The sequence below is a fragment of the Trachurus trachurus genome (genome assembly GCF_905171665.1).
Source record: "Trachurus trachurus genome assembly, chromosome: 24".
Taxonomy (NCBI): Eukaryota; Metazoa; Chordata; class Actinopteri; order Carangiformes; family Carangidae; genus Trachurus; species Trachurus trachurus.
The window spans coordinates 28,359,169-28,379,682 of NC_139910.1; the positions used below are offsets into that span (position 1 = coordinate 28,359,169).

Below are 20,514 nucleotides of genomic sequence, written 5' to 3' on the forward strand. Positions count from 1 at the left end.
TTTATTTATTTATTTACCTATTCTTTATTTATTTTTTTCTAATTCAGTCACTGCTTTGTCTGCCTTTTTTCCTGAGGTATACAGCATTAAGTGGTAAATCCAGTTTTGTACAGGTGAATGTGCCAATATGTATGAACTGGTTACAGACCTAGCAGTTACACACAGCAACTCAGTGATTTCACATTAAAGCACTGTGCTTTACCAGAACCAGAACCAGAACCAGGTTCAGAATCATCAACCGAGAGATCAACACAGCACAGTCTGTCTATATCATTAACAACTGGAGGTTCAAACAAGTCACACACACACGCATACACACACGTAAACCTTGTGCTGCTCTTTTAAATCCACTTGTTCTCGCGCCTTCTCCCTGCCTCCCTGCCGCTGTCAGAGAAAGCAGCTTGTATTGAGGCGTAGTGTGTGAAGTGTGGAGGATCAGCAGCTCCAGCTCACAGCTCCCAGCAGCAGAGCAGAGCAGAGCAGAGCAGAGCAGAGCAGGACTCTCCTCCGGATGGATTACCTACACGCTCACCTCTCCCGGATGGTTTGGCGCATTCCCTCGTCACATCAGATTCCCGAGGAAACTGTTGCCTTCCCATGATTACATGATCATCTCACTATTACTGAGGACACTGATCGCTCATCATGCGAAGTGCACTGATTTGAGAGCAGCTTCTTTGACTCCAGTCGCATCCCCACCACCGCTGCTGCTGCTGCTGCTGCTGCTGCTGCTGGGTGGACGCGCGGCTGATCATCTGGAGAGGTTTCCTGCAACAATTTGTTGCAAACACTGCGAAGGGCGAAGTCATGGTGTCGGTGCCGCCACGGATTCTCATGGCACCGTGAGAACTTTGTCTCGTTTCCCCCGTATTTTGTTTTAGATGTTTGTCAGCGGGATCGTGCTTCTTTGGGGAATTATCCATCGTTTCCCTTTTCAATTATGTTCACTTTTGCTGCCTTCTGCTACATGCTGTCTCTGGTCCTCTGCGTGTCCCTGATCTTCTTTGCAATATGGCACGTAAGTACCTCAGATTGACATTGATCAGGTCTTTTTTTTTCCTGTATTGATTATGATTATGATTATGATTACTGGCAGATCTCACATCACTGGGAATGTGTTTGCATACGGACGCGCAGGTGTGATACATAGATACATTCATTTCGCATGGACATTTTGACACAGTTCAACGCTGCGGGAACATTATTTTCCTATTTTCCTCCACATGACAGGTGCGCACCTGTATCTGCACGGTAACAGCTCCATCACCCACCATGCATCCAGCGTTTGAATCACTTGGTGACAATTCTCTACTTTACGCGTTCGTGCTGACCCAATTTTCATAGCCAGAAAAGCTTGCACCCCTGTGCAGCATCTTAGATCAATTAACCACCCTTCCTTCCACATCAATTAGGAAATCTTGTAGAGTCTTATCTCCCCCTCTCTCATCTTCCTCTGCACCCTCTGCCTTTAATCAAGCCTCAGCTCAGCTACACACCAGTGCCAATATGACTGACTGCATTATGATATTTGAATAATCTAATTATTTGCTCCCAGAGCAACATCTCCATCAATGCGGGGCCTTATATAAAGACAGATTTGGGTCAGGTCTTCCAGCCTATTGCCCCTAGGCTGCATTTGTTGTGTGGAAACAGAAAGAGATCTGGTGACTGATCCACTGGCAATTACAGTTAATAACCGTTCTGCCTGTCTATCACCCACTGTCCAATGTTAGAGTGCAGATAGTACAGTTAGAACTGACTGATCAAGCAAAAAAAGCTGCAAAATCAAATAAACAAGAGCAGCTTTATGATGCTGACAAGGAAAAACACCTCCATCTGTCTTGATTCAGAGTACAGGCCCAAGAAACCTCAACACTTCCCTTCTCTATGCAATGGAGATTCAGCACCATTGGAAGGATCACAATGGAAGACTATTATTCTAGCTTCAGCAATAATCCACATCGCACCCAGGCTTTATTTTGCATTCTGCTTAACACGGCAGAAACAGTGGAGAACGCTTCCTTCACTGATCCCCATCTACGGTGACACACAAGACATGCAGCAGTAATAGTAATAATAATAATAATAATAATAATAATAAGCTGGTGGCTCCATACTGCGAGAAAACATAATTAGGAAGGAGGCTGTGAGGTGGGAATATGTGGAGCTGTGGTAGCCAAGGCTGCACATTAACACCAGACACCTGCCAAATGCTGGGGGAAAATTTTGGCCATAACTGTTTCACTTCTATTAGTCGTCTTTGGCAGGTGGCCAACTCTCAGTCTTTTTTTCTTCAATTTCATCTGGTTTCAAAGAACCTCAGATAAAAACAGTGGCCACTGTGGTGGCAGGATTCAGGTTAGACCTCCACGCCCTGAGCAGCAGTGCAGTGTGTTGAGTCAAAGAACCCGGGGGTTAAATCAAACTATAAATAAAATGAGCCAGTGTTAATGAACATGAAAAGATAGAGGGTGCATAGAAGAAGGAAAAAAACAATGGAAATAAAATGAGTAATGAACTGCTCTGAGTCAAACACACACCAGTCCTATCTGAGGGTAATATGTGAGCCTGAGCCTCTGAATACCACAGTGACAAATGGCCGCTCATAGATGAATCGCTGTCATTAATTGCCCATAATCAATCAACCAATATGCTTCCCAGTCAATTACCTCATACAATACGTAGGTGGTATTGCTGTACTTGCTACTTATTTTAAGGTGCTGATAAATCATCCATTCACTTGTTTGAAATTTCACTGAAAAATACTGTGTTCCTCTTTCTCTACCATCGTTTACACATCAAGCTGTTCTGTATAAAAATCTGTGAGGAAACAAAAGAGGACGACATAGATAGATAGATAGATAGATAGATAGATAGATAGATAGATAGATAGATAGATAGATAGATAGATAGATAGATAGATAGATAGATAGATAGATAGATAGACAGACATAACAACGACAAGACAAAACACAAATCACAGAAACACAAAAACAAAGTAGCCTAGCTACCTAAAATGCATAAAACATAATGTATAAAAAACACAATAAATAATAAATGTTTGATATCTTTAGAATATATATTATTACATTAACATCACACCTCTCTGGTCAGACTCTTGACAAAGCATGAGCTAATGTCTTCAGTAAGACAAGGTCGAGTATCAGGGAATCAACTCAGTGTTAATGTAAACGTTCATAAAAGTCACTGTATGATGCACATTTTACACTTATCCAGTCTTTTATCTAAAGCATTGATCCGTAAGAAAATTAATTTGTGGTTTTTAAGAACCATCAATGTAGTTTTACATCTGCTTCTCTATGGAGCTCCAGTAACAACAGGTCAGTGAGCCAATCAGTGGAAAATGTTTCTGAGCATCACAAAGTTGCAGAAGTCCTGACAGCTCATTTCACAGCTCAGTTGTAGGCTTTTATGTGTGTGTGCATTGCTCTGTGGAATTTCATCTATTGTCTTTTGGATCAACACTTGAAATAAAACAATGTAAAACTGTAAAATATGGGACCTTTAAATACTCAGCCATGTTATTTAACCATGTTATCATTTCATTATGGATGTGATATGATGAATGCAGTAATTTGAGATTCATTTCTTAAAGGGATATTTCAACATTTTGGCAAATTCACCTATTGCCATAATCCCTATAGTCCGCCCATGTGTCTGAAGTTTTGGTTACACATTGGCCTTGTAATGTTCCATTATTATTTCATAGCGTGGTGAATGTGCAGGTCACAACTTGTCAACGAGAGTGTTTTGGAGTTGTTGGATTGTGTATTTAGTTTGATGAGGGAAATGTGGAAATACCGTGCGCCTCTGTCTCTCCCCCGCCAATCTCAAAACAACATGCACCGACAGTTAAAGGTAATGAACCTACTGCTATGACTATAGGAATTTTGGCCAGTTTGCCAAAATGTTAAATATCCCTCAGTGTTCAGAGTTGCACAGTATCTTCAGTTGACCCTTTATATTACATGGCAAGTTAAACTTTTTTCACTTCAAATATTCTATCGTTTCTTGTTTGGAAACTGAAGTAATTTTTTATTTATTTAATTTTTTTGGCTTTTCATGCCTTTATTTGATAGGACAGTCGAGAGAGACAGGAAATGGGGAGGCAGACACACAGGATAGGACCGCTCGACACGGGAATCGAACTGGGGCCACCTGCAGTTAGGACTATAGCCTCAACACATGGGGCGGGTGCTCTACCAACTGAGGAATTTAAGTAATTGTTTAAAATGAGGATTTTGGCAGCTCTTAATGACGTATTTTTCAAGTCTCACTTATGTAATATATTAAAAGGAGACAGGTCACAGTATTCTCACATAATGACACTTTGAGTGTTTCACTTCCAACAAAGTGCAGCGATTGCCACAATCAATATGTTCGTCAAATAAAATACAACATTAAAGTCACCCATGGGAGTACTCACAAAAGCCATTTTAATTACCATACAAGGTGAACTGCGACCTCCCCCGAGCACTGAACGCTTCAGCGCTTCAATGGTCCCACTGCTTGAGTGATTCTCCTCCCTGTGTAACCACAGACCATAATGTGTTGAGGAGCTGAGAGCGAGCCAGACGCTCTGTTGGTGTGAGCTGGGAAAACCCTGTAGTGCAGATATGATGTGGAGGCTCTCCGGGCAGCGAGGCAGGGGGTATAATGTCACACTGACATCATTTACACTCCCAGTCGGGGGTTTCCATTATGTGGTGGCAGTTTTGGTATTAAGTGGTTGGAAGGCATGGTGAAATATGGAGGCATATTTTGTATGCATGGAGCACAAAAGAAAGGCTGAGAAAACTGGACTGAATCCCCAGTACCCCAGACCACCAGGGTAAAGGCCCTCAGATTTACTGTCGTCTTTACTGTGTTTTCTAGTTTAAAACTAACAAAAAACTGCAGTGTAGTTACAATTACAGGCACACGGCTTCTCAAATCCTTCACACTTTTGTACTTCATCACACTTGCCTTTTCCTTTGTGTTTAATCAACACAAGCCATCAGTCATAAACCTAATTAACATTTCATATAGACCTGACTGATTATTAAAAGTGAGAAGCATAGACTTTGTCTATCATCTTTTGGATCAACATTTCAAATAAAACACTGTAAAACTGTAAAATATGGGACCTTTAAATACTAAGCCATGTTATCCAACCATGTTATCAATTCATTATGGGTGTGATATGATCAATGTGGTTATTTGTGATTGATAATCCAATGTTGAAATGGATTATCAACATTTAAATCTGTATTATTAGCCAAGAGAAAGGACCTTCACAACCAACGTCAAACTTATTGTCCACTGAATTGATTGATTGATTGATTGATTGATTGATTGATTAATTGATCGATTGATTGATTGATTGATTGATTGATTGATTGATTGATTGATTGATTGATTGATTGATTGATTCTTTTAATGATCACATATAACACGTATAGACAAACATACAATTACAACTTATAGTGCCATGCTTGTTCCACAGTGTTCATAGTTCAGGATATTTATTGCAGTGGGGATGAAACTGTTTCTGAAGCAGGTTGTTTTGGAGGCAATTGTCCTGTAGTGTCTCCCAGAGGGGAGCAGCTGGAAGGCATAGTGTGCCGGCCATAAAAAATAATTCTCCTTATCCCAAAATATACACTAATTCGGCGAAATAACCGTTAGTGGAGCAGCCGCCATTACTGCGGTGACAGCTCCCAGTCAGGCAGCGATGGGTTCTGTGCGCGAAGCGGGCATTTGAATGCAAGCGCCAAGAAGTGGACCTTTTCTCTTCTGTAAATATGTCTAGGAAGGCTGGGAGGACATGTGCCGTCTCGACTGCTCTAATATCAGCAAAACACAGCCCCTTACGTCAGGAGGAGTGTCCGTGTTTAGACCGTAACGTTACGTACAGCGTGTCAGCAGCAGCAGCCGCCAGTGACGCAGTCACAGCTGACCTGTACAGGCTACTCTCCCTCACCGTTACCTTCACATCGTGGTAAAAGTGGACGGTCTGTGAATGTCTCACTGATCCCTTCAATATGATGTGATCATGGTCGTCTAAAAGCCGGTGTAAAATATGTCCGACCCATCCGGAGCTCAGGTAATTTTGACCATAAATCAGAGACCTGTAATTGACGTTTTTTCTGATCATCGGAGGCCAGCTGATCAATAAAATATTCTTGAATATCTAAAACAAAGCACAAGTTGTTGTTTTTATTCATGTAGCCTGTCCACATGATTAAATATCCCGCTGCTGGCTTGCTAACGGCAGCACGCATAACGTACCGGTATGTTATTGTTTATGATACAGTCCCTTATCTCCCTGTTACTCTAATCTTTCCTGCTAATCGCTCAAACAAATGATTAATTCCTAAATTAATATTGGTATTCATGTAAGATACCTTAATCAGTTACTGGGGGGCACTAAACATCACAAATGCAGCCTATTGATGATGCTGTCATAGAGAATCAGTTTACCGGTACTATGACTGACACATGTCACCGCAGCAATGGCGCCGCCGCAAGATGGCGGCATACACAAATCGCTCGCCGAATTCGTGTATAGCTTGATGTCTCTCGTATGTAGCCTGCGCTATAAACCTCAGACCTGAGAGGGCTGTATTGTTTTTTTAGTTGTGTTACTGATGTCAGAAAACAGTACAGTAAACAATCCTGGTAAAATAATGATATGGTTTTGAGCTTTGGTTTCAACAACAAAGATGCTGGCAGATCCAAATCTCTTTGATGCAGGTGTGTTGGAAACATCTCACTTCTGCAAAGCATAAGTGCCTGTACACTGCTATAGCATCAAGATTTATCTTAACATTTCAATCCCTCTGAACTGTGAAGTTCTTTTGAAAAATGACAGACATTTAAGAACATTTTATTAACACATGAAATAATTTTATACCAGTTTCACAAAGTACACAAACTAAGAAATGTTAAAGAATGACAGAAAACCAGTAGGAACAATGGGACCTATGTATTAAGTACATTAATTTACTGACATACCTTTTTTGTTCAATGCTTCTCAACAATAATCATCTGGTAGTTAAAGGGAAACTTCGTTTTTTTTTCAACCTGGGCCCTGTTTTCACATGTTTTTCTGTATAGCCTAGGGCAAGCAGCCTGCAGCCCAGCTAACGCTCTTCCACGGGGCAAGTGGCTCCCGTCAAAGTTCGCCCTATAAACGTGACAGGCTCAGATAGTTACAATGAGTGTCCGACAACATACTAGAAAGGAGAAATGAACGTATGTCTCTACCTTTAGTGCGTCTCTTCTTTGACTGGTAGTAGTCATCCCGGTCAAAGTGCTCACAGCAGACCCTGTGGTCGGCACGGCGATGGTGCAGTGCATCCACAGGAGTGTTAGCATCCATTTGTAGCACAGCTAACTGTTAGCCCTAACTTGTGAAAGCTCTGTGAAAGCTGCGCTGAGAGCAGCCCAACATTTTGTTACTACAATTTGGAAATCAGTTCAATTCACTTCAGTCGTCTCTCTTCACCTCAGTCAGGTAACAGTAGCCTAGCTATTCCCCATCGGTGTTTTGCCGCGAGTTATCACGAGATTTCAGAACGAGATTTCTAGCATGGTGAGATTTGGACACAGATCACAACAAACAGCGACCTCCTGCTAAAGGTAGAGACATACGTTCATTTCTCCTTTCTAGTATGTTGTTGGACACTCATTGTAACTATCTGAGTCTGTGCACATTTATAGGGCGAACTTTGACGAGAGCCACTTGCCTGGTTGAAGAGCGTTAGCTGGGCTGCAGGCTGCTTGCCGGGTCAATACTGGAGCCACCTCAATAATTGTATTATCCATCACTCACGTATACAGAAAAACATCTGAAAACAGGGTCCAGGTTGAAAAAAAAAAACAAAGTTTCCCTTTAAAGTGTTTGAATAACACTTTACAATCAGGGTCCCTTAATTAACGTTAGTTAGTACATTATTAAGCAAAACTAATGTGTTAATGCTGAGTAATGCATACATAATTACATTATTCAACTTTTGATCATTATTAACTAACTTTGAGTAGTAAACATTAATTAACTGCTTACTAATAGGCTACATTAATTAATATGTTTCCTAATCCTAAAAAATACATAATAATGATTGTTAATATATCTGTAAACAGTTAATTAATGCTTAATAATGTACTAACTATTGTTACTTAAAGCTGACCTGTGGAGTTTATACATATAAAACAATGTCCGTTACATTGCAGCCACTGCCAAACGACTTATCAGGATGATCATTGAACGCATCTCCACTACACAAGAGTCCCTGGCTTACCCAGGAGCGCAATTGCCTCTGAGGAGCGACTTTCCCGCGCTGTTGCACAGGGATTACGCATGCAACGCAACACGTTCGGATTTGACGTAGAGTTTAGAGCGCTGGTAAACGGAAGAGAAGAAGAACATGTTATCTTATTTTTGTCTAGTCTGATATGCGCAGCCGGTGGAAGCACTGCCACCGAGCCACCGTGCCGGTGTTACACCGGAGCGGAGGAGACCCGACGGCGGATTCGTCCCGCCGGCCTCCCCCCTGACACGCACCGCACCGTAACTGGAGAGATCCGCCCGGTGAGCGCGTTCAGAGTCGACCACCGTACCCCCCCCCCCTCTCGCTGACCTCCGCGGTCCTGGACCGTACAGGTACCAGGAGACCAAGACCCGCTGTCATGTCGGTCCTCCACCCTCTCTGATCCGCCGCAAGTTGCAAGAGCCCCGCGGAGCCCAGTCTCTCCCTCCTCTCCCACACTGCAGCACCTGTCCTGGGCTACAGCTTGGCTCGCTCCACCGTCCTTTATTTTTGAAGTAGCTATAACTAATAATAATGCAATGCAACATATAGCCTAACTATACACGCGTATGAGTGACCAGAACAGTAAATTGTTTACGTTACTTTTAAAAGGAGTAAAGTCATTTAAAACGAGGAACGAGCCGAGCCGAGCCGACACTGTGCAGCCCAGGACAGGTGCTGAAGTGCGGATGAGAGGAGTGGACAGACCGCAGGAGCAACCAGCCCAGAGGCGTCTCGTCAGTCCTCGGCCGTCTTCAATGTCTCGAGACACCCTTTTCAATCCGTTTAAGGTTATTTGTTTGTGTTTAGGGAGGCTATATTTGCTTAGAATATTTTTGGGCAACCAGAAAAGCAATGTTTGACGCGGCGTGGCGGCGCCAAGCTCGCTCGCAAAAAAATAAAGACAAGAAAAAAGGAAAGAAAAAACGCACTTACACACATTTTGGAGGAGGGAAGCGCGTCACAGCATCATTTTTATTAAATCATAGTTTTCTCTAAATTAAGACAGTGTGCGGGACTATTTTTCACCCAGCCCCCCCAAAATGTAGGCCTATGTATAGAAATATGAACATAAATTGCGTGTAGGCCTAGATATCATTTAGGGATTTTTTTACTAAACGTCTACAGTTTCATTCCGTGTAAACGTTTACACATGTATAAGGTCACACCCCTAAATAAATGCCAAAGCTGAATGACCACAACTTTTTTTTCTCTTCCTACTTCGCCAGTCACCTGGTTGCCTGGTTACCTGCACTTACCGTTCGGAGAGGGAGGGAGGGAGGGAAGGGGGTTCAACGTCATCGAACGGCGCAGACTGACTGTTGCAATAGCCTACTCGAAAAAAAACACGGCTGATGGCTCATAATGAGCAAAACTCCACTGGGCAGCTTTAAGGGACCCTTATTGTAAAGTGTTACTGATAAACGTCTAGGAAATTCCTAGACAAATAACTAAGTCCAGTTGCTTTCGATTTAACCTCCTTTGAAATACTATGACCTGGGCAAATGAGAATATGCACCGGCTTACTGATAAACGCTTTTGTCTTCACCCTCTCCATTCCACCTGCCTTCCACTACTGCTTTAAATTACCACAAACACTAGTTTGATTATCACCAGGGCAACACAACACGATAGCATGTCATGCATTTGCTTTAGGGCTGATTTGGAGATCAGCAGCTCAGCTGTAGCACTGTGCTCGTTGTTGTTTCACTGCTGGGTGTGACTTTGCATTGCACTGTGATTTTGACAAGTACAGGGCCATCACAGGTTTTAAAGGTGTCGTGTGAATACTGCACAATCATGACACTCCCTCAGCAGTTGCTGTCTCTGTGGCGCTTTGGTGATGGAGCAAAACCAGTTGTTTTTGAGGGAGGCGGGGTTTCTATGTGGAGGAATGAGAGAGAAAAGACTCTGGGGGATGCATTGGGAAGAAAGAGTGTTTTCCTTTGATGAAATTTGGAGGGTTTGACTTTCAAAAGAGAGACAGTTGACTTTGTGTGTGAAGGAGAGGGTGAAAAGTGAGAGCGATGTTTAGCCAAACATGGTTTGTGCTACTTTCATTAGCCTGCCAGAGGCCTAACCCTGGTCCTATGATCTGTAATGCCTCAGACATCTATTGCTTGGGTCTTGTGGGGAAAGGCAAAGGGAAGGGACAGAGAAAGTCACAGGGAGATAGATGGAATGGGGATGAGGCAGTGTGCCTTAGGAGAGACAAATGACAGGAGCTGCAGGAGTGATAGGTTGATGGAGTAGAAAAGAGGCGAAAGGCCAGAGAGACTGGATTTCCCTTACTGGGAGTTCAGACCAGGGCATACTGGACTGGAGCAGAATACAAAGTGATAGTCAGATAATGAAAAAGATGATAAAGGCAGAAATTCACAAAATAAAATATGAACCCAGCAACAGAAATGAAGTTGAGACAGGAGAGCAGACTACAGCAGGTAGTACACCGTCTTCATGTGGATTATTCATGTCTTAATAACAGTAATGAAATAAAGATGTGGCACAATCAGCTTTATGTACTTAAGGTTCTTGTTACGACTGTCTACCGTCTGTGCCTGAAATAATTTCCTCATTCAATATTTACCAAACTCTGTATTGAATTTAGTATAGAGGATAATATGTGCCAGATGGCAAAATATAAATAAAGAAATATAACCATTTCTTTAATCCTGGCTGAACTGTATTTAACACAATGTGGCAGTTAACACATGTAGCAGACATCCAGACATCACTTAAAGCAGAAGTGAGTGATATATTTGTGTTAATATAAGTCTTAAATAGTTATATCTTCCGACAGCAATCACTTACATAGAGTGTTTGGACTGAAACACGGGTCTGTCAGTCCCTCTGCTCTGCTCTGAGCCGAAGAGAAAACATTTATCGTATCCTACAGTTTTTATCCAATGAGGAGAGAGAACGGCATGCAGGGCTGTGTGTGCAGCCAAGGAACGCCGTGAATGTGGCGACGTAGAGACGAGGACTGTTATGGTGCGTTCAAGGAAACTCTTATTTTTCCGACCGTGAAGTCGTACCAGTTCGATCTGGTACGAGTTCACCGGTCGGAAGCTACGAGTGGCCGTTATAGTGACTTTCACCGGTAAAACAGGTCGGAAAAACACGAGTGGGTTGCCTGAAACGCTACAAAGTCGTAAGTTGTGACTTGAAGCTGTAATTTACGATTTCAAAAGCCTGCCTGGAACGCAGCATTAGCAAAAACGACCGGACCACTTACTTCTGCTTTAATAAGCTTTAAGTTAGAAATGAGTTAATAGTAACAGTGCATGATTTTGATTAAATCTGTAATTCTGGTTAAACTGAGACTGTAGTCGTGGTTGGTTTGTGTTATGTTAATCATATTTTAATGAAGTTGGATCCAGAAACAAGTTTGATTTTCTCAGTGATTAAACATTAAATGAAAAAAAGAAGAAGAAGAAGAAGAAGACAAAGAAACAGCAAGTCTCAAACTTCTGCACTTGAGAAACATGGTAATTCAGGGGAAGTATCAAGCCAACAATGAAGTCCAAATTAGCTGGCCATTCTTTTAACCACTTGCAAGAGATAGAAGTGAGCACATTTTAAATGTTTGTTATACTCCCTCACAACATCTGGGCAACACATCCCAATGCTGTTAATGAACTAGAATTAAAATAGGACACAAGGTTTATGAAAGTAACACAGAGCCTATGCAATCTTTGCTTCATCATAACTTGATGATAATAACAAGGCAGGTGGGGATAATGTGGGGGAAACAGGGATAACATTGACTGAAGGACAAAAGTTCCATGTATTTAAGAAGACTATACATTATGCAAGAGGAATGTGCTTGAAGTTGGTCGACATGGTAATAATCCAGCGATTACTTAGCATGCAGAGCCACACTGGTTTTGTATGTACAAACAAGGAAGCAGCTCGTGCTCAAGGTGCCCTAGTAAGACATCAGGGGAAAGAAATGCATAGGTGATGCAGCTGATTGTAATTCCAATGAGCAGACAGTCAACGGGGGTTTTCTGGCAGCAGGCCCTGGAAGCTAATGCTGGTGGTGTTCAGTATATAGCTGGGTTGGTTCAGCATCGATCCATGTGTTCATTAACCCCTGCTGCCTCCCCATCCATCATTCTTACCTCACTGTTCCTATTGTTCCACTGCACAGTGCACACACCGGGGGATTTTCTGGGTGATTCCTGTCCTCCCTCCTTTTCCTCCCCGGGTTTACACATCACCTGCAACAGGACTGGCTTTTCACATTTAAATAATAAAAAAGTGCAGTTTTACTTTAACAGCCTAATGACAATTCTACAGGAACAAAAGGTCACTACATTCACTTCTGACATCAGACAAACAGCTTTTCCAGTGTTTTATTCATACGTGCGTGTTGCTTGAGACATTTCCTTTGGCCAAGTGTGACAGATCTGCATTTTTCTTCCATGTTAAAAGAATTGTGTCATTTAACATGCACAGTAGTGGATAACAGTCACTAGAGAGACTTTAACCATCATAAGCTTTTCACTTGCAAATGTGAGTGCATTGTGATTTGCCACATTTCACAGATTACTGCTGGAGTGTTATGTAGCAGAGGCACTCAGCAGTATAGCTCAGTACTGCTCAGGCAAATAGAAAGAGGATAATTAGCAGCTGTGCTAACTGTAAGTGAGATGCAGCATATACAGTAGGAACTTAACATCAGTAACTGTCAGAGGTTGTTGTGGTGAACATTATTTTTTAAGTGTTATTTAGTTTTGTCTTGATTATTGATGGAAAAGTATAGATTGCATAACGTTATCTTTTACATCCACCTTTGGTACCCTACACACTGACTGCGTTTACATGCACTTCAGTACCCCGGTTTTAATCTGTTTTTTTAAGTACCCCGTATTTTGATCAAATTCGGGGTATGGTGTTTACATGAACTTAGAGAAACCCGGTTATTCAGTATCCCTGTATACATGATAAATACAGTATCCCGGTTTCTGATTACGTGCGTACTGTATGTGTGTTTCATTCATGTTTATTGTTTACAACAGGAAGCGCAACTACTAGGAAATATGTAGGTCAGAAAATTTACAAATTAAAAATGATGCCATGTTATATAACTTAATAAAAGAAAGGGAAATTCAATGCAGACTGATCGGTTCATTGTAAAACATGCATTTATTGATGTAAAAGTGGTGATTTCTGTACACACGTTAGGCGACAGAGCCTCCAGGCAGCACTGCTCCTCTAATACACACATGAAGCTTCACTTTTCATTTAAACAAACTAATGCGACTGCCACAATTGTTAGATTTCATCAATGAAACCAGCATTTATCTCCTAAAAAGAATTTAACCAGCCGGCGGTTAACCTCTAAAAACCTACGGGTAAGTTAATTAACGATGGTTTTCTCCCCCGAGGTGACGGAGTAGTCTGGCCGGCCGAGCACGTCAGGAGACGGGGTTGCTGCCTCTGTGATGTCCCGGTCACAGCTCACACACAGGGAGCTAAAAACGTTGTAGCAAACTTGTACACAGCCGTCGTTTGGATAAACCGGCCGCACGTTGGGGATCTAAACAGTGACTTTCTCGCATGAAAACATATTAAAACTTAATAGTCTCCTCGTCGCTCTAGAATGCGCTCTTGTTGTCGCCGCCATTTTGTTACGTAACGTATCTATGGTAACGGTTACGTCAGCTGGCTGAGCGGCTTTCAGATATCGGGGTACGGTGTTTACATGCTCCAGTATCCTGGTTTCTTTCGGAGTTCTCCAGGCAGCAAAATCGGGTTTCTCAAAATCGGGATATGAGCTTATCCCGATTTCTCGAATCGGGAAATGGTGTTTACATGCATGAACACAAAAACGGGGTACTTAAAAAACCTGATTAAAATCGGGGTACTGAAGTGCATGGAAATGCAGTCACTGATCTCTATGTGGGCTGAGTTAAACTCTCGTCAGAACTCTGTGCATACACAGATAGTTTCAGCACATTTGGCAGTGCAATTAACACTGACATAATATCACCTTAGTTTATAAAGCTAAACTGTTTATAACGGGCTTCTGCTTATATGTTCATAATATTTGGAGGATTCATTACTGATAAGTAGTTATAAACATATGAAAATGTCAACATTTAAAGCAGAAGTAAGCGATCCGGTCGTTTTGGCTAATGCTGCGTTCCAGGCAGGCTTTTGAAACCGTAAATTACAGCTTCAAGTCACAACTTACGATTTTGTAGCGTTCCAGGCAACCCACTCGTGTTTTTCTGACCTGTTTTACCGGTGAAAGTCACTATAACGGCCACTCGTAACTTCTGACCCGTGAACTCGCACCAGATCGAACTGGTACCACTTCACGGTCGGAAAAATACGAGTTACGAGTTTCCTTGAACGCACCATAACAGTCCTCGTCCCTACGTCACCACATTCACGGCGTTCCTTGGCTGCGCACACAGCCCTGCATGCCGTTCTCTCTCCTCATTGGATAAAAACTGTAGGATACGATAAATGTTTTCTCCTCGGCTCAGAGCAGAGCAGAGTGACTGACAGACCCGTGTTTCGGTCCAAACACTCTATGTAAGTGATTGCTGTCGGAAGATATAACTATTTAAGACTTCTATTAACACAAATATATCACTCACTTCTGCTTTAACTGAATGGCCAATAATCCAGTTTGTTCTCATGCTCTCGGTGTTATTATGCAACACACCAGGTGGCTGTGCTCATGACTTCCATGGACTTCCAGTTTTTATATGCTTCAAAGATGAACCTTTACAATATTGTCTCATTAACAGGCTCTAAGGTTACAGAAGGAGATGTTGCTACAAGCAATGTTTCCATGGTAATCCAACTCTTTCAATTGATTTCAGGACAAACATCAATATTGTCCCGCAGTGATGAAGTCACTGCAGCATCATTGCTCTGGCCCCTCAGAAGGTGTGGTCATACCAGACTGTCCTGTAAACAGATGTAGCCCTCTTGCTTCACTATTGTTTTATGCTTAGGCCCTGATTCATTAAAGAGCAACTAAACCCCTCAGTTTTGGATCTAAACTGGAAATTGCTTAAAAGTGCTGATTGGCCGGGGAGCTGGTGGCCCGTGAGAAAGCTGCCTCCAAAACGTCATCAGCCTCCATCTCAGCCAATTGAAACATTTGATTGTAATAGCCGTGTTTCAACCCATAGAGGGCAGTCACTCTTACATTTTTACTACAAAATACACCAAATTGAAATATTTTGACTGAAGAGTTGGGCCAGAATCAATTAACAACACTACTTCATACCCAAATATATTTGTTTTCAGAAGAAATTAGTGGTTTAGAGGTTTAGTTAGGCTACTCTTTAAAGTCTTTTTACCTTGGCTCTAGTGAGTTGCCTGAAGCAAGACCGGCCCGTAAACAACTGTACTAGCTTTATGTTTTGAATGTGCTTAGGTGATCCATCTGTCAACCTTTGTTATTCCTGAATGTGTGCTCATCATTCACCGTTGGTGCCAAATCCTGTCCTGACAACTGATTCATGTTTAGTGAGTGGTGAATTATTTGGAAGGAAGAGCTATTTGTTCCCTTTGATCCTGTGTCAGTGATGGAAAGGGTTAACTGTGCCTACAGTGTCTACTCAGGGAAATGAGGGGAACTGCCTCCTCCGGCTGTGTCCCCCTGGCAAGGTGTTGAGCACAGACACAGACACCAAACTGTTCAGCAGAGATACAGGCTGACACTGACAGGAGCACGGTAGTGATTCAAAACAAGCAGCTCCCTGCACACGACCAGCCACTGACCTCTGGGAAGTCTCTACAGCAGACTGGAGCTTCACTATTAAGTCACAGAGGAGGGAAACATATCTGGAGGGGCAGAGAATGAGAAGCTAAATTCATTAAGTGTTGTTTTACAGGTTCAAACAAAAATAAGGCAATAGCAAACATTTCATTCTTCAGTTAGTGAAACAGGTGATCCTTCCTTAAATGAGAATCCTTGCATACAGATTTGTCTGAAAGGCATCCAAACCATGCAGTGCCAACCATTTCCACTGCCTCTCTGCTCTGCTAACATTTCATAATGAAACCTGCAATTGCTAAAAAATGTAATCAGAATCAGGGAAGACCAACATAGGCTTCACATCAGACCCCTGATTCTTTGTTAGCAAGGTTCTGTATTTTACTCTTCGCCTGAGATAAGATGAAAATGTAATGCTCCTCACGGGGATGTCGGGCAGCCTGTGTTGTAAACTTTGCGTCATGCCTTGTGGTTAATACAAAAGAAAATGCATGAATTAAATTCAGCACTGCTCATTTCTCATTTGGCTGCATGCATAATAGACTTAGTGGTTGGCTGCGGCTTGGTTGTGTTGTTAATTGCACGTCAGAGGTTGGTGAAGAGTGGTTGTGCAGAAAATTAACCTATATTGAGTGGATTTTAAAATCCCAATGAATAATTGAGGCAAGGCTTTGAATAATTAAAATGGACCTTGTTGTGTTTCACATTAGGGTGGAGGTTCCGCTGATTGCTGTTGTTGTTTTTAATCTTGTTACTTATATGAATTCTTTGAAGGCTGAATGGAGGGGAAAGTGTGTTTGGTTGGTTCCACTGACTGATATTTGGTGAAAGTGATTAACAAATGTAGATGCATGGACTTAAACACAACAGATTAGGATACATCCATCTTTCTGATCTCTTCTTCTGCTTGCAGCCCAGTAGCAGCCACAGTCTGCATTGAAGCACGGAATTTGGCGCGCCAAGGGAAGGAGCAGAGGCTGCCAGTATGTTGGCTGTGTCTGCCAGCCAACCTTGACTTCAAAGCAGCCTGTTAAAGTGAACATCAAAATAGAACTGGATTTGCAAAAACAGAAAATCCATTGTCACTGCCATTGAGCTTCTGCAGGAATCACCCTCTGAGCACGTCACGTATTTTAGTTTTGGTCCTCTGGTCTGCAGCTCCGAGGCAAATGTTACTTCTGATCAGTGGCTGAGTGGTCTGAGATCAAGGGGATGATATTCTGCTTTACAGTACTGGATTTTCCCTTAAAGGATAATACACTTTCTTATCACAACACAGCTCTTTTCTTTAGTCAGTTAGTGCAGTTCATTTTTCTGTTAAACTTGTATGTGCCAAGTTTTTTAGTGGATATCGGGGAATGCTGGGTCATTGTTAAAAAATAAGTTTGATGAGGTATAGAGAGCACCAGGAATCAGATAATTAGACAGACTGTAACAAACCTCTGGGTAAGATGAAAATTTAAGTGAAACAAAACATGATTTCCCAAAAAGAACCATTGTAAATTTCCTTCACCATCCATTTTCCTCCACTTATGAGGTCAGGTTCTGTTGGCAGGAGCTCAAGCAAAGTATCCTTGAGTTAAAGGGACAACGAGGAGTTTTGGAAAAGCGAAGTGTTTTCACACTACATTTATGAGCCTCCGCGCACCGTGAAATTCTTTGACCGGCGCAAGACAGACTCATGTTTTCATTCATCAAGAATTAAAGTCAGAGGTTGGAAGACGATCACATACCGTAGTACATATCGTAGTTCCGACCATAAACGGCGATTCGGCGGCGTTATTCTCATGACTCACCGCGAAACCGAAAGTAAAGAAACGCTGGTCGGCTCGACCAGCATCTCCACCACCACTAATAATAACAAAATAACGATAGAGACAAAACCATATATTTATCGAAAATGGAGCCATTAACAAGTGGTAACGTAGATTCATCCACATTAATATGAGACTTTTTTATAACCAAATAGAAACTCCTCGTTGTCCCTTTAAATGTGATGGAAGGTTTTGAATCTCAGTGATCCTGTGGGATCCTTGTCAGGGACACAGGTATCTGGTGGGGTATCTCAAAGCAAATTGGTTTGATGTGGAGAGGCCAGACTACAACACTTGGATACATAAACCACAGTGATCATCCAATTTTAGAATGTGTCACCTCACCTGGATTAGGCAAACCAGAGCAGCCTATAATGACCTGGCAGGGGAGCTGGGTGTCGACCGTCTGGAGATTGGCTTTAAGACATTTCATGAAGCCCTGTGGCAGTGGCGTAAATATCGACGGTGCAACCGGTGCAGCTGCACCGGGGCCCAGGCGCCGTCAGGGGCCCATGAAGGAAGAGAAAAAAAGAAAAAGAAAATTGCCACAGGCCTCTGTTTTTGTGAATGGCATAGCTCGGGGCAGGTCGGTAAGGTAACGCTGAGTGGCTGGTATGGGAGGAGGAAATGATCATTTATCCAATCACCTTGTCAGTCATGATGAGTCGCGGTTTGAGCCCAGGTCAAGGCAGGCTGTTACATAAGTGTTGATATTGAGCCGCTGTCCGTGGTGCTTAAATGCTGGTTTGCAGGGTGAGTTTGTGGCCAGTCACCTGTAACTGGGGTTGCCACGAGAACTGATACCTCGGTACCAAGTCGATGCTGACACGCAAAAAATACGTCGGTACCAGCATTTTTTCTCGGCGGACCGTGTCGATCGCAGTCGGGACTGACGCGGACAGAATACGCATGTGAGTCTGAGCAGCGCGAGGTCTCGGTGCGGCTGCAGTCGAGCTCGCGGTCCGTGTATGTGAATGCAGCCGGACCTCGAGCCTTCTGCTCAGTGTGCGCCACAAGTTTGAGCTCATGTAAACATGACAACGTGCCACACGTCTTTCTCCCATCAGTTGTCATGATGGAAACATAACGCTCTGACAGTGGTGCGGCGTTTGGATCATAACGCATCCATGGTGACCAGAGAAAAAAACAAACGTGTGTAAATGTAATACATATGGGCTGCAAAATGAAACAATGTGTCATTTTCACCAGTTTGTGTGAAAACCCTATGGTGACAATAGCAGTTCTCAGGCTGTGTGCGTGTCTGTGTGTGTGTGTGTGTGTGTGTGTGTGTGTGTGTGTGTGTGTGTGTGTGTGTGCGTGCGCGCTTGTGTTTAGGGCAGCAGGTAGCCTATAGGGCACAAAAAAAATATTTGCACCGGGGCCCATCACCATGATGTTACGCCACTGCCCTGTGGCCTCACCACCTACAAGGTTAAATGTTCAGTCAGGGAGCATTGTAAGACAGAATACCCATCATAGTCTTCATTAAACTTTCAACCAGAGTTGGTTTAAAAGAGATTTTGCAGCCTGAGTGACATGGTCCTCCCAGGCCCAGCTCCAGAAGAAGCAGCAAGGTTCCCCAATCCAACAGCCAACAGGCCCAACTCCAGATTTACCAGTCCATCAACATTTGTCCTGTTTAGAAAAAGTTCTTTTAGCCAGTCTGCATTTTCTATTAGGGCTGCTCGTGAATGGAACTCTATTCCAACTCACATTAGAAATATTTCAAATTATGCCTCCTTTAAACACGTCAAGGCTGTGAACATGAGCTCTGTTCACAGCCTTGTTTATGGCTGAGCTCTCTGTCTTTTGTCCACTATTCAGATTGAGCTTTTTAATAATTGAATGTATTATTTGTATGTTGACAATCAAATCATTGTATTTTCTTTTGGGGTGACTTTTAACATCAGTCCAAGGACAACAGATGTAAAATAGCCTTTTGGCTAATTCTGGCACATTTACATTTATTAAATGTTTTTAATTAATGTGCATTGTCCCTGATCTTTAAACCTTTAAATAAATAAACATCCCAGTGTTTACCTATGGCTAATGGCTCTGGGTAATTGACTGAGAAAACTTGGATGAAAGGAGGAACCAACAATAACTGCATTGTTTAACTTGCACAACTATTTTAATTTTGGCGACGTTTCGGTCGTACAACCTTCTTCAGGCTTAAGGCAATTGCCTGATTTTCAGGCTGTAGGCTTGGAGTACAGCCGTTGTCCCTTCCAGTGGAAAGGGGCTAACTGAAGTGTGTTGGTCATCTGATTAAGATGCGGTAATAGGATTAGACTGGATATGACCAAGCAAAGGCAGATCCAGCTGGGACAAACCTGGACATGTTGGAGATAGTAGGTACCTGGCCCAGCAGTGCTTCAGAGCCTCTAGAGGAGCTGGAGGATGTGGAGATCGGATTTTGGGGTGCCTCATGGATGGATGGATGGATGCTGTATGTCATCTGGATAAACAGTTTTAACCTTTCTTATCATCTATCCACTCATTGTTCATTGCTGACACAAACTTTATTTTGGCAGTGTTCCCACTACTAAGCAATTACTACTACTAATAAAAAAAAACAACAGCCAAAAATGACAAGACCCTTTGTACTAAATGTAAATGATCCTTTACGCCTGACTTCCAC

At 42.5% G+C, this 20,514-nt stretch overlaps 1 protein-coding gene across 2 annotated transcripts in view; it reads left to right on the forward strand.

Moving 5' to 3' along the window:
* Positions 1-940: 940 nt before the first annotated feature.
* Positions 941-20,514, forward strand: part of cnih3 (cornichon family AMPA receptor auxiliary protein 3) — a gene marked incomplete at its 5' end in the record, with an annotated part of 105,539 nt that continues 85,965 nt past the window's right edge. For both annotated transcript variants that reach the window (XM_084001167.1, XM_084001168.1), the window contains one exon: positions 941-1,018. In XM_084001167.1, the coding sequence (XP_083857293.1) occupies positions 941-1,018 (78 nt within the window). The remainder of the gene's footprint in view (positions 1,019-20,514) is intronic.